The 13,417-nt window shown below is 38.9% G+C and overlaps 1 protein-coding gene across 2 annotated transcripts in view; it reads left to right on the top strand.

Moving 5' to 3' along the window:
* The first annotated feature begins 3,238 nt into the window (after positions 1-3,238).
* LOC112488732 (uncharacterized) overlaps positions 3,239-13,417 on the top strand; it is a 14,427-nt gene continuing 4,248 nt past the window's right edge. Inside the window, exons 1-8 of one of the 2 annotated variants that reach the window (XM_025066353.1) lie at positions 3,239-4,345; positions 4,431-4,527; positions 4,609-4,728; positions 5,197-5,275; positions 8,145-8,205; positions 8,319-8,440; positions 10,531-10,652; positions 12,845-13,160. In XM_025066353.1, the coding sequence (XP_024922121.1) occupies positions 4,221-4,345; positions 4,431-4,527; positions 4,609-4,728; positions 5,197-5,275; positions 8,145-8,205; positions 8,319-8,439 (603 nt within the window). In that variant the 5' untranslated portion in view covers positions 3,239-4,220 and the 3' untranslated portion in view covers position 8,440; positions 10,531-10,652; positions 12,845-13,160. Of the gene's footprint in view, positions 4,346-4,430; positions 4,528-4,608; positions 4,729-5,196; positions 5,276-5,391; positions 7,293-8,144; positions 8,206-8,318; positions 8,441-10,530; positions 10,653-12,844; positions 13,161-13,417 lie in introns of those variants that run through there. The other variant, XM_025066355.1, reaches the window with a different exon arrangement.

Genomic DNA, 13,417 nt, shown 5'->3' with positions numbered 1-13,417 from the left:
CATTAATGGCGAGCATTTTTTGCATTGCCATCTGTGAAACGTCTTTTTGGTAATGGGTTCATCTTTCAGAATGAAAATGATCCCTAGCTCATTGCAAACAGCATAATAACATACCTAGGGAAGAAAATCATGTGACTTTGTTCGTGCTGGATCAGCATCCAAAGACACGAGCCCTTGAGAAGGAATCAACAATGTGAGAACTGTATTCGCAAAATCTACATTCAATGAAAAAAGAAAAAACGTACAACCACCCACCTAAACATGTCTATGCTGTTTTAATACGTTTTAAATATCCAATAATGCTTGGCCTTAGACCTGTACACATTCTACCAGGCCACTGAACATTAAAAATATAAATAATTATGAGTACTCTCCTTCGAAAAGGTCATCTATTACAAAGCCAACACAAAGTTGTAACATAGGTTACAACTTTATATTCATTAGTGCTTCATAAGTCATGCACTAATGACCAAATAAGTTACGAGCCACTAAAGAGAACAAATCTTTTGTAGCAAGATTGTAAAATTTCTCCCAGGCTGTCGAGTCATCGCTCAATTAATGAAGTCATTCACGAGGTCATCATGACTTTCGGACATTTCATAGCAAGCCATCAGTGAAAGTAAGCAAATCATGTGGAGCTATAAATGTGGAAGGCACCGGTACCGAGCTGTTACAGTAGCCATCCATCAAATCTGCCACTGAAATGTTAACAGTCTGCCAATAAAAGGTCTAAGGTCAAGATGCTCCGCAGTACATAAGGCCAGAGGTCAACCAGAGTCACATGGACCAATTAAACAGTACAATATTACTGCATACTTATTTATTTTAAATATAATTTTCTGAAAACTATGGTCCATGTACTACCGATGTTACGGTCCCTCTGGTGGTACTACTGGTGGAAATCTTGTATAATATAGCTGTTGTATATTTTCACTTGTTTTGCATGTGTGTGTGTTTGGTTTGCATTTATGTACTATTGTAGTGCTACTTCATTTTGTAGCTAGTAAAAAGGCTAACAATCCTATTAGCAGTCTTCATGTACCATGTACATATTGGTTATACTGGTTGTACTTGTAGTAGTCGAAGTATTTTGTGAGGTGGTACATGGTGTAAAATACTTGAGAACTAGTATTTTATAAATCGATTTTTTACAATGAAATAGTTGGAAGTTCTAGCGCAATCTCTCCCTTCGTTGCGGTCCTGAAAAAGTCTGAAAAGACCCCTGGTGTGTTAGATGTTTGCAGAGTATATCTGTCAGTCTCTCTCATTTTTAATTTAGTTCTGAAGTGGTTTCAGTGGCTGAGGTGAACATGTTACAGCAGACAGACTGTGTCTCCGTCTGGTTCAGCGCAGCTCTCTGAGCAGATGGTCTCCACAGCAGCATTTGGTCTGCTGGTGTGGAGAACTGCCCTGAGAGGAGTCACCAACGCAACGACCATCTCCGCAAATGTCCGAGCAGCCCACCAGCATCTTAGTACAACTCCTTCCATGCGTCATCATTATGGCTCCCCTGCAGGAGAGAACAGAGCCGAGCTGTTTGAGAACCAAACTTTGAAGGCTGGATGAATCGGATTTGTATATTTATAAACTAGGGAAAGGTCACCACATTGCCCAGTGACAAATGGTTTGATTTTTACAGACACAATCTGATTGGTTGGTTGAACGCTGTAGGAATAAAGTCCAAATTTGAATATTTTATATCTACCTTTTTATCGGCACCTAATGTATTCACTGAATTCCTTTTTTACCTCCAAGCTTAATAATTTGTTAACTGTGAGTGATACATGTGTAAGTATTTTAATGAAACTGTTTATGAAGTACATTAAAAATCCATTTATGTATTTGACAGTATTGATAAAATTAAGATATAAACCCCGTACAGTCAGCAGCTGATAACAGGAAACCTCTGGGATTTTCCAATGTATTTATCAGCTCCGTAATTATGCAAACGTCTGATGCTAATTTTTGTGTTTTGTTCATGGGACACATGACTGATGTTACTCATGAGTACCGTCCCAGTGCAGGCTTCCTCATTAGTGCCAAGAGAAAACTGTCACTCTGCCTCATCTGTATGGTCGGCACGTTTAACATGAACATGACCACAAGGGGAATGTTCAAGGAGGAGTAGGAAGAAGCTGTTAAGTCAGCCCCCCCCCCTCAAATCCCCTGCTCCTCTGTCTGACACACAGTGACAGAGAGTAAGAAACTTAGACACTTGAGAAAATGTGAAGACAAGAAGTCAAGAGAACGAGCTCTGAATTACAGCCTAGTCAATAGGACATGTAGCTTTAATAATTTTGTCTGTATTTATATATGTTTTTTATTTATATATATCTCTTTGTGTGTGTCTCTGTGTGTGTATTCATTCTGCATATTCATCAGCACAGTTCCTATATGAAAGAAAAGTACTGCTACCTCTGTAAATCCTGCAGTGGTGTTTGAATGTTGTAATTTGGCGTCCCCTGCAGGCAGACGGGGATACTTGCAAAATCGGGCACAAAAACGTGACATAATATTGTCTCCTCCTCGTGAAACTTTAAAACCCTTATGTTATGTAATTTAAAAATCTGGTTAAAAATTAAAAATAAATTAAAAAAACATTTTCTTTGCTGATGAGACATGAAACCATTATGGGTTTAACCTTTGCAGTCATTTATTCATACTTGAAGAAGGGGTTCTCAAACTGTGGTACCACAGTGGGGTTCTTGGGCTCCCACCAGTGGTATAAGGGGATTTTTATTTCCTCGTGATGACAGTTAAAACCCAGAATGCCACACCTGTGACGCCGTCCTCCAATAAAAGACTGTTGCTTGTTGTCACACCAACCCTAAAACAAGCAGTAACTGGACAGAACTGTTTGACTCAGACTCGGACTTTGTACTGTTTTTGTTGCCAGACCTGCCTCTGATTCAGCTGTCACACTGAACATTCACTCACAGCTATACGTACTCAACACTTATTTCCTCCTGCCAAAGTACTCTGAACACTCCACGGTGCTCTTCACTTGATATTCATGGATAGAAACAAAACTACACTTTAGTGGGAAGGAAAGAGGGGAGTGAAATGATGAAGGTAATTCATCTCATAAATTGTGTTTTTATCCCAGGTACGTCACCCTAGAAGTTGCAGCAATTGTCTGAAGAGGGCACTAGGACTCAGAACTGAAACCTCCAATACGGGCCTAAAATCATCAGTCAGGGATGAAGAAGACCCGAGCTGCTGAAGGTCACAGGTTTGACTCTGATCCACAACTTCCCTTACTGCACACATATATATGTGCATATACAGAAACACAGTTTATGTATACATATATATGTGTGTATATACTGTATATACTGTATATATACAATGAAAAAAATTAAATAATTTCCCTGAAATGTACAATAATTACAGTCAGCACAGCCGTTCTCTGGGTCGAAGGTGTCAATCTGTTCCACTACGGTGGCTTTGATTTCATCACACGCAGTTGTAAAGGGCCTGAGGGAGAGGAAAACAACACAGTTAGTTGTCTTTTATGAGAGATAAAAGTTGTCACGTGCAAGAGTAAAAAAACAAAACAAAACCTACGAGTGGACTTAATAAAAAAGCAGATCTTGTACCAGAGTGTTGTGCAGTAGGAACGAGGGACATGAGGACGGCATCGGTGGAGCAGAACAGTGTTCAGTGATGTTTGGTTGATGGTTCAACGACAGGCTGTTTCAGACGACCTGGTAATCTTGGCATCAGAACTAAATGAAGAAGCTTGAAATTGATTAGGTGTAAAACATCTGGTCTTGTGACCCCTCCCTCACCCTCTAAGTGCATCTCTAACAGTATTTGTGGCCATTGTGATCAACTTTTTTTTTTTAATCTAAAACATTTTGGAATAAGAGAAAAGTTTTGAATGATACATGCTGTCAGTGGACAAAACTGCACAGCAAAACAGAGGAACCTATTTGTGATCATTTAATTTATATTATATAAAATCATGATTTTCTTGAAGTATTATATTTTATTATTATATTTTTATTATATTTCACATCTGGTGAGAACTAACACAGACCATATTCACACCCAGAGTCTCCCAGAGTCAGGCTCCGAAGCAAATCAATTTGACTGACCCCACATGACATGTGATGACATGTGATGACATTTTTATAAATAGGGTTGACAGTTAGATCACTAGTCAGTTCAGTGTCAGTGCAGCCCTGCAGTAGAACAGCACAGACATCACTGTCACCATGAAGACTCTCCTCCTGGCCTCCGTTCTCTTCGCTGGACTCTTTGACTCCTTGGCTGCAGTCCCTGTTCCTCCTGGTCCTGTTCCGGCTCCTCTTCCTTATCATGCCTTCTGCAGAACTATGTGGTGAGTGTGACAAGTTTGTCTGTATATGTTTTTGTATATTTTTTTTAAATAACTTGCTAACATTTTTTCCTTTTTTCTCACGTAGGCTCTTTGCATCACCGTGCATCAACGTCAGCACCGCAGTGTTAAAGCAGATTCAAGCCTTCAACCCTGTGAATAAATGCATACTGTGTCACTACAGGGTGAGGACAGCTCATCCATGATACTTTTTTTTTTATTAGTGTAAAAAAATACAATATTAACAGTGGCTCGTTCTATTCCAGCTTGTGGGAATCACTAACAACTCCGTCATAGCCAACCACACCTCTGCTGACGGCCTCCAGGCTGAGAGTCTGACCTTCACCTTCAGTTCCACTGTAATGGCTGGAGGCTGCCGTGTCACCGTGAGTATCTGTTCCATTTGAATTTCCAACGACGTAAAGAGTCTTATTTCTAAAAACACACCGAGGTGTTTTTTAAAAACACAGATTACATAAAGAGAAGAATTTAGACTGCTCTCATGAGGTGATCAAAATAATATTACAAGTGCTTTCTGACATGAGCAAAGCACTTCTGATAGTAAGAAATGTTATTTTATTTACATCCAAATTTGATTTACACGTGACATGACATCCTCTTTTGTGCATGCGGGTCAAAGGCCGTATTGTAAACTATGATGTCAACAACCAAGCTACAAATCTGATTTTAGCAGAAAATCAGATTTGAACCCAGGAGACCTTCAGTCAGTGCGAGCCTCGGTCCATGTTTCACCAAATTACTGTTCTTCTTTTTTATTGCCACACAAAATGGGATCACGAGTTTCTTCTTTGTCTCTTTGTTATCTGTCTTCTCTCGTCGGTGTGACCAATCAGGCCCTGTCTGCCTCTTTGGGATTCACAAACCTCTTTGATGGTGGTCTGAATTACTGCAACTTGTATAACATCCTTTCTGGTGAGTGAAAAAACGGCACAGTCTTATACAAAATAAATAATAAAAACATCAAAGTGATTGCTGGGTTAAAAAAACTGGAAAAAAAAATCTCATTTCTTTTCATGCTTTGACTTCAGCGAGTGGACTCATGTCTTCACCAGGATTCGCAGAAATTACCAATGAATGGGCTTGTCTGGGCTACGGAGAGGCCCCGTGCCATGATGTGTAGTCATGTTGTTTTGGTTTAGGTTTTGTTAATTAAACATTTTAATTTCAGTTAACATTTTATTTTAATTTCAATCATGAGGGCAGTGGTGGCTTGGTGGTCAAGAATGCGGACTTGAGTTCGGAAGGTTCGAGTCCACCAGCTGCCACTGAGGTGCACTGAGCATGGCACCGGCCCCACACACTGCTCCCCATGTTATTGCTGCACCCTGTGTGCAGTGGTGTGCTGTGTCACACTGACAAATAATTCTTTTGTCTTTTTTGTTACTTTTTTTCTTTGTTTTATTATGATAGTGTTGTTAGAAAAACAATCTGTAAAGACGTATGAGTAAAACCTACAGTTTTATTTTGTTCTTTTTATGTTTTTTTTTTTTTACGATGTTTCATGATTTTCCCTTCAACTTCAATAAACCAGACCAGTCCTAACAAGGATATTCTTAATAACACTTTAACGCTTTCATGGTTTATACTGTATCATTTTAACGACATAGTGCTTTGCCAAGGATTCCTTAATAGGTTAGTGAAAAAATGTTGCACTAAAAAAGAGATTTTTTTTTTCTGGCCAAAAAAGAAAAGTAATAATAAAGAGAAAACAGATGTTTTACTCTAGCTTTTAGAAGACCTTGTATGAAAAATCTATAGAAAAGTATGTCGGAACAGATGTTTTCATTTTAACTATAATGTTAGACTGTGGATCAGGATTTTCAACCTTCAAAAATGTTGATACCCAAAAAAAGGCAATCAAAAGAATATCATCAAAAGTTTAGAACCCTAAAATGTTTGAATCCACCTGGTCACTTCAGCCTTTACTTGAGACAAAGGTGGAGGTGTTGACCTGGTGTGAGAAGCTTTCCCCAGAATTCTACTAAGAAGTAAATAGCACTGAGTATAAAACGTTTGAGAACCACTGCCATAAACTACAACCAGACATCAACCATTTCAAAACTGACTTCCTCAGTCAAACTATGAGATGTTTTCACCGTCAACCCCATGTTAACCATAAGCAAATTTGATAGTTGAATTTAAAAAGAATGACCCTTTATTGCCTCGCAACATAAAAAGTAAGTGTTAGGTTCATAAACATCAAGTCCAGAAAGGGGGAATTGAGATGAAAAAGGCGTCCTTCGCTGACAAGGTCTGATCAGGGGATGGAGCTATTGGTGGCTAATGAAGGCCCAGCACACGGGGCTGAGGCTCTTTGTTGTGCAAATTGGCCTCTCAGAGGGAATGTGAAGTCTGGAGAGCTCTGATAGCAAATCCAACAGACTTTATATTTATTTTATGCAACTTTTTTTTGCCCAGAAATTGTGAATCTGTGACTGAGCCCTGTGGCAGTTCATGAAATTTAAATGGACTTAGACTAGCTTTGGTACCTGTCTTTACAAACCGATAGAAATGGAAACAAATGTGAGGATTTTGTTAAAATACCTCCAAACTGCTGACAGTGTAACCTGTTTAAATAAAATAAGGACAACGAGACTGAAAAGATATTAGGAAGTGAGTGGTATTGAGTTGCAGGCCCGGCATGTATTTGAGTACATTAAGTTGAGTGCATTAAGTGGTATTAGCTTCACATGGGAATCCTTGACAAATACTGTTACAATACAAACCATTTCTAATAATTCCTATTTAATAAAAAAGGGAATATCTTGAAAAAAATCACCATTTCTTTGTTCTGACACCAGCTGAGAAAATCACACGTGACGAAGAAATAAAATTGCCTTTTTTATTGATACTTCTCTACAAGCACATTTATATGTGTAATATCTACAGCAAAACTATCGCAGAAATAACGACTCAGAACATTTGAACATTTGAACAAATAAAACATTGCATTGTCTTCAACTACTGATTAAGCGTTATTACAGGTGCCCAGTCCATGACACAGGCAAGCCCAGTCGTTGGTCATCTCAATGAAGCCTGGTGAAGAATTGAGTCCGCTCGCTGAAAATCAAAATGCAAAACAAAAAAACAAAAAAATTAGATTCTTCAACTCAATAATTTAAGATAAAAGAATGTACATTTCTTCACTTACCAGTAAGAATGTTATACAGGTTCTGGTAGTTCTGACCATCATCAATAAGACTGGTGAATCCCAGGGAAGTGGACATGGCCTGACAGATCACAACACAGACTGTTAAAGCCAACATTTACATCAGAGAAAGGAGAAAAGTGATTGTCACAAGTTGTTAGGCAGACATCAGTTTGTAGACACTGTTTGCTATTGTAGCCGGACTAAACTTGTGACTATATTTTGAGCATTTTAAGGGAGCAGTAAACACAGCAGTAAAATCTCCCCAGGAAAAATTGCAACAATAAGACTGAGGGGTTACTTTTGTAAAATGTTCCCCCTTTCAATACTCTGAAACAAAAAAAGTAATTTTAAAGAAAGAAAGAAACATCTCTGGTAACTGGAGTGAAATAGAAACTTACATTGACACGACAGCCTCCAGTCATTACAGTAGGTTTGAAGGAGAAGGATAAGCTCTCGACCTGAAGGTTTTCAGGAGAAGTGTGGTTGGCTCTGATGGATTGTGGGGTGACTGACACCAGCTGGGAGAGAAAAATAACAGCTATTATTGGTATGGTGGAATTATTTACACTTCTGTCTCACTAGAACATGCACAGGTGAGCTGCTCTTACCCTGTACTGACACTGTGCACAGGCGTTCAAGGGGTTGAAAGCTTGAATCTGCTGCAGAATGGTGGTGGTGAGCTCAACGCAAGGTGATGCAAAGAGCCTGTGAGAAAAGAAAGGCGAGTCAATACACACACATAAATACACACCTGGAAAAGATGGCTCATCATCAACGACCACAACTCACCACACTGTTTTGCAGAAAGCATGGTACGCAGGAGGAGCAGGAGGGAATGGACCAGGAGGGAAAGGGACAGCGAAGGAGCCAACGAGTCCTGATAGAAGAACAGAGGCCAACAGCAGAGTCTTCATGGTCACAGTGATGTAGGTACCTGTACTACTGTAGTACTGCAGTAGTGAACTGACTTGTGGTCTGGTTGAGTCTCTTTTATACAAACCATCGTGGCTTGTCGTGACAGTCCGTGATAATTCCCACAATCGATTTGGTCCCAGCTTTACTGCCTGGTCTTGTGGCGTTGGTCTGATGATGATGGTGATGATGTCTACAGGAAGAGGTATATTTTACCAAATGTGACAGTTTGATAGAGGAGGAGGAGCACCACAGGTGTTGAATGTTGTTGTTTTTTTCTCATACTAACATCAATTTATTGTAGTCTTCTATCTGGGATCTAAATTCTACATATAAAAAGGAAAAACAAACAACATTTGATAAAATCTACCCAAGTCAACCACAAAAAATACTGGTTAAATGTTGCCATATTTTTAACCCTACGTTAGTGCTGACATTTTTCTCCCTGTTGTGAAATAGCCCTAATAGATTTGTTCTTCTTCTTCTCTGAATCCAGATGATTGATCAACAGATCCATTTCAAAGGCGAGACAATCAGTCACTGGTCATTCCAGAGACAATCGGACGTCTCCCCCGTCATTAAAGACGAGGACGATTTCATGCCCACTCATGCCTTTACCATGTGTTACTGTGAATGATTCAGATGCTCCGATAAGAGATGTAGACACATGATGGGCTTTTTTTTCTGTGTCACTGCACTGCATGTCATCTGACCGGTGCATTGTTTGTTTGTTTTGCTGAACTTTACTAGAATTAGACAGGCTGGGAAAAAAGACAAAAGCGTGGAGGTGTCTTGATTTTAGCTTCACTGACCAGAGAGTCACAAGACTGGAAGTTCTTAATTCTTAAACCAACCAGACACTGGTTACACAAACACAGACTGTGACCATGACTTATCAGCGTGACTTTTCCTGATTTTATATTTTGGAATGACAAAAAAAAGTGTCCTAATGATTCTGGATCATTTGAGGACCCCTGCTCTAAATGTTGGGGCCACACGATGGAGGCATTGTAGTAGAACAAAGAGAGTGACCACACCCTGAGCCCTAATGACAGGGATGCAGTAAACACCACGGTCAGTGGGGGGTCGGCAGTAACCTGAGGGACCCAGTTGGCTGTGTGCCCCTCGGAGTGTGACTGTGTTGTTAACGCAGAGCAACATTGTAGGTGGCTGAAAGGTTCCGTGTAGACGTCAGAGGTCAGTGGCCGTTCCTCGAGGTCACAGTGAATCAGGTGTCCTCCAGTAATTAGCATAAGGAGCGATCTGTTCAGTGACAGCGGTGGATATCTGGATCCACATAAACTGACGGACCTGGTGATGTCACCTGGGATTGATTAGCTTCAGCTCATGACTCTGTGGTCTGGTGGTCGAAGTCTGGTGATATTGTTGTCATCATATTGTCTTTGAACAAATACAGGGATTTAACTGGTTTAGAGTCAGGTGTTTAATAAACCTGATGAACATCATTTCCATCTGTCGATTCTAACACAGCCCCTAAGTTAAAAAGAAACAGTCAGTCACTGGTAAACACGCCAGGAACGTTTTACTAATCATTTAGATGTAAATGGGATAAATATGTAGTAGACAGTATATCCTTACCAAATAACATATCAGGACATTAAAAAAACCTCTTTGAACATTTTAGAGGCTCATCAAGAGTATTTGATTGTGTGAACATCTATAAAGTCTCCAAATTCTCTCTGGAATATGTTGTTATTCTTTTCTGTTTCCAAGTGAACCGGACATTACTGGCGCCCACGTGCTGTGTGATTTATTTTCATTTTAATTGTAACCTTGGTTCATTATATACCACTTGATGCTCTGATTGAAAATTGAATTGAAAAATATTGGTTTTATTGCATTATAAAACCTTTACAAAGAACTTGTGAATCCTCACATCAACTGCATTTGGCACGATAGCATTAAAACCTTGTAATATACCTTTACTAGAAATTGAAACATGTTGAAAAATTGAAGAAAAGGTGAGAAGATTTGAATATCATGTGTTCTTTTGAATGTTTGCATTCATGTTCCATGTGTGGATGAAGAACAAGAACAAGAACTGAAATCAACTTTGCACATTTTTAATGTCATTTTATCACAGGCAGTGAAACATCATATACTGCTATACATCCCAACAGTGATTCCTAATTGTCAGCACAAGTGGCCAGTCCATAGCCGAGGCAAGCCCATTCGTTGACCAACTCCTCGAAGCCTGGTACAGAGGTGAGTCCACTCACTAGAATCCAGACAAAAAGAGAAAACATCACATCATGGGTGAGGGCTCGTATGGGTCAGTGATGGTCTGAGATTGTTTGTTCTTTACTCACTTGACACAAGGTCGTAGAGGTTGCAGTAATTGAGGCCATTATCAATGAGATTGGTGAACCCGAGAGAAGTGGACTGTGCCTGCAACGTAGGACAACATTTTCTTTTTTTAATTCAGCTTAAATGTTTTTTTAAACTGAAAGAACATTTGACAGAAACTCAATTTCAAGAAGCTGTTTGTGAGCTTGTGTGACAAAAATAAGGCGATTCTCCAAAGGACAGAATTATTTAGCCTTAAATGGAGGACAGGTAGAAAAACAATATAGTTATTTTCATAAATTAAATCTGCAGGCTTTTGACTGCGGCTACTCTTTGAAAATATCTGTGTAATGAATACTCACGGCGACACGGCAGCTTCCAGTCATTACGGTGGGACTGAAGGTGAAGGATAAGCTCTCAGCTTGAAGGTTGTCAACAGAAGTGTGGTTTGCCTTGATGGATCGAGGGGTGACTGACACCAGCTAGAAAAAAGAGGCAGTAATGGCAAAGAACATTATGGTTTTTGTTCTTAATGACTTTAATATGGCTTTGTATGAACTGCCTACAGTTGAGCTGTTCTTACCCTGTACTGACACTGGTCACAGCCATTCATGGGGTTGAAAGCTTGAATCTGCTTCACAATGGTGGTGCTGATCTCAACGCAAGTTGATGGAAAGAGCCTGTGACAAAAGAGAAAAAAATTAAAATTGTTTTCAAAAGTGAGACACAGACAGACTCAGTGAATAATCAGTAGTTACCAAACTCACCACATTGTTCTGCAGAAAGCATGGAAAGCAGGAGGAGCAGGTCCAGGACCGGGGGGAACAGGGACTGCAGAGTAGGATCCGAAGAGTCCTGTGAGGAGAACAGAGGCCAACAGCAGAGAGTTCATGGTTGACAGTGATGCAGGTCTTAGAGCCAAAGATCTGTACTGAGGCTGAGGTGGAGCTCCTTTTTATACACAACCACAGACTGGACCTGTGGCTGTGGAGACGTAGCTTGAAATTGATTTGATTTGGATTCAGAGCATGGTCTTGTGGTGTTTCCCTGATTTGACACGCTTCATCGTGTTTGCTTTCCTTTGATTATGAATTATGAATTAATTATGAATTTTAACTTATATAATTAAAACTAATATGTATATGTAAATAAATTGATATACATATATATATATATATAAAAAATGAAATGCAGCTTTAATTAAATTTGAATTAAAAAGGACTACTCTAGGTCAAGAGTATCTTCCAAACACTATTGATAACATCAACTTGTCTCATGCATCAGCATGTCCAAGACAATCAGGCATCATTCTTGAAGGATTAAAACATTTCAGCCTTATTTCTTTTTCCACCATGTGTTCACTGTAACCAATATTGATATTTTACAGCTGACCTAAAACAACAAACATGTAGACATTTGATATTAAACAAAAACAAAATACAATGATAGAAAAAAAAATAAAGAACAAGTATAAATGATGTAAGAGCAACTATAAAGGGGCAAATGCAGCATTTTAGAGGTCACTTTTATTATGAATATATGGAAATATATACTAAAATATATATAAATATATCAATATACTGTATATACAGGATAACATTTAAAGCGAAAAAAAAGAGCTTTACCAAACTTATAAAACAAACTCTCGTCATGTTCTACTTTCTGACACCAGGTTGCAGAGAAATGACAGAACTGCTGCAGCTTTATGAAGCAATACTTGGAGTTATAGTTTTTATTTTGTTTGTTTGTTTGTTTTTTTGGTGGGGGGATCCATTTTCTAAGGTGAAAAATGTACATTATTGAATTTTTTTACAACTAAAATAATGTATAAAACACATGCATCCACTGTTACAGTGATGTTTTTTTATCTTTCTGGTCCAACATGTTTACCTACAGTCATGGTTATCATCGGCTATGAAAATGGTGATAAGCATCAGTGTTCAAGCATGTGCATGAGCTTGTGTTTACGTGTGTGTGGTCTGACCTACAGAGACATTCAGAGAGTTGTTTTACTGCACTGATGATTGAAGTATAAAGGAGAGACCCACATAAATGACAAACAGGAGCTCACAAGCTGACACTTTGTATGCATCTTTTTATTATTATTTTAGAGTTATACAGTACACGCCACCACGCTAACAGTCATCTCAACAGTGATTCCTATTGGTCGTCACAAGTGGCAAATCCGTAGCCCAAGCAAGCCCATTCGTTGGTCAACTCCTCGAAGTCTGGTACAGAGGTGAGTCCACTCACTAGAATCCAGACAAAAAGAGGAAAATTATTATGGTATATTATTATGGTTTAGTGATGGTCTGAGATTGTTTGTTCTTTACTCACTTGACACAAGGTCGTAGAGGTTGCAGTAATTGAGGCCATTATCAAAGAGATTGGTGAACCCGAGAGAAGTGGACTGTGCCTGCAACGTGGGTGAGTACATTTATGCAGTTAAACACATGTCAGGAAATCCAAATTATATATATATATATATATATATATATATATATATATATATATATACATATACATATATACATATACAGTTGTTAGGGAGAAAAATAACATTTCCATATATTAAATCTTCAGTCTATGGGACTGCTGCTATGATGTGCATACATCACTATCTTTGAAAATATCTGTGTAATGAATACTCACAGCGACACGGCAGCCTCCAGTCATTACGGGGG

The sequence above is a fragment of the Cynoglossus semilaevis genome, chromosome 20 (assembly GCF_000523025.1).
Source record: "Cynoglossus semilaevis isolate Cse_v1.0 chromosome 20, Cse_v1.0, whole genome shotgun sequence".
In the NCBI taxonomy this organism is placed as follows: Eukaryota; Metazoa; Chordata; class Actinopteri; order Pleuronectiformes; family Cynoglossidae; genus Cynoglossus; species Cynoglossus semilaevis.
The sequence above is the reverse complement of the archived record's forward strand: the minus strand, read 5'-3'. Positions and strand labels throughout refer to the sequence as shown.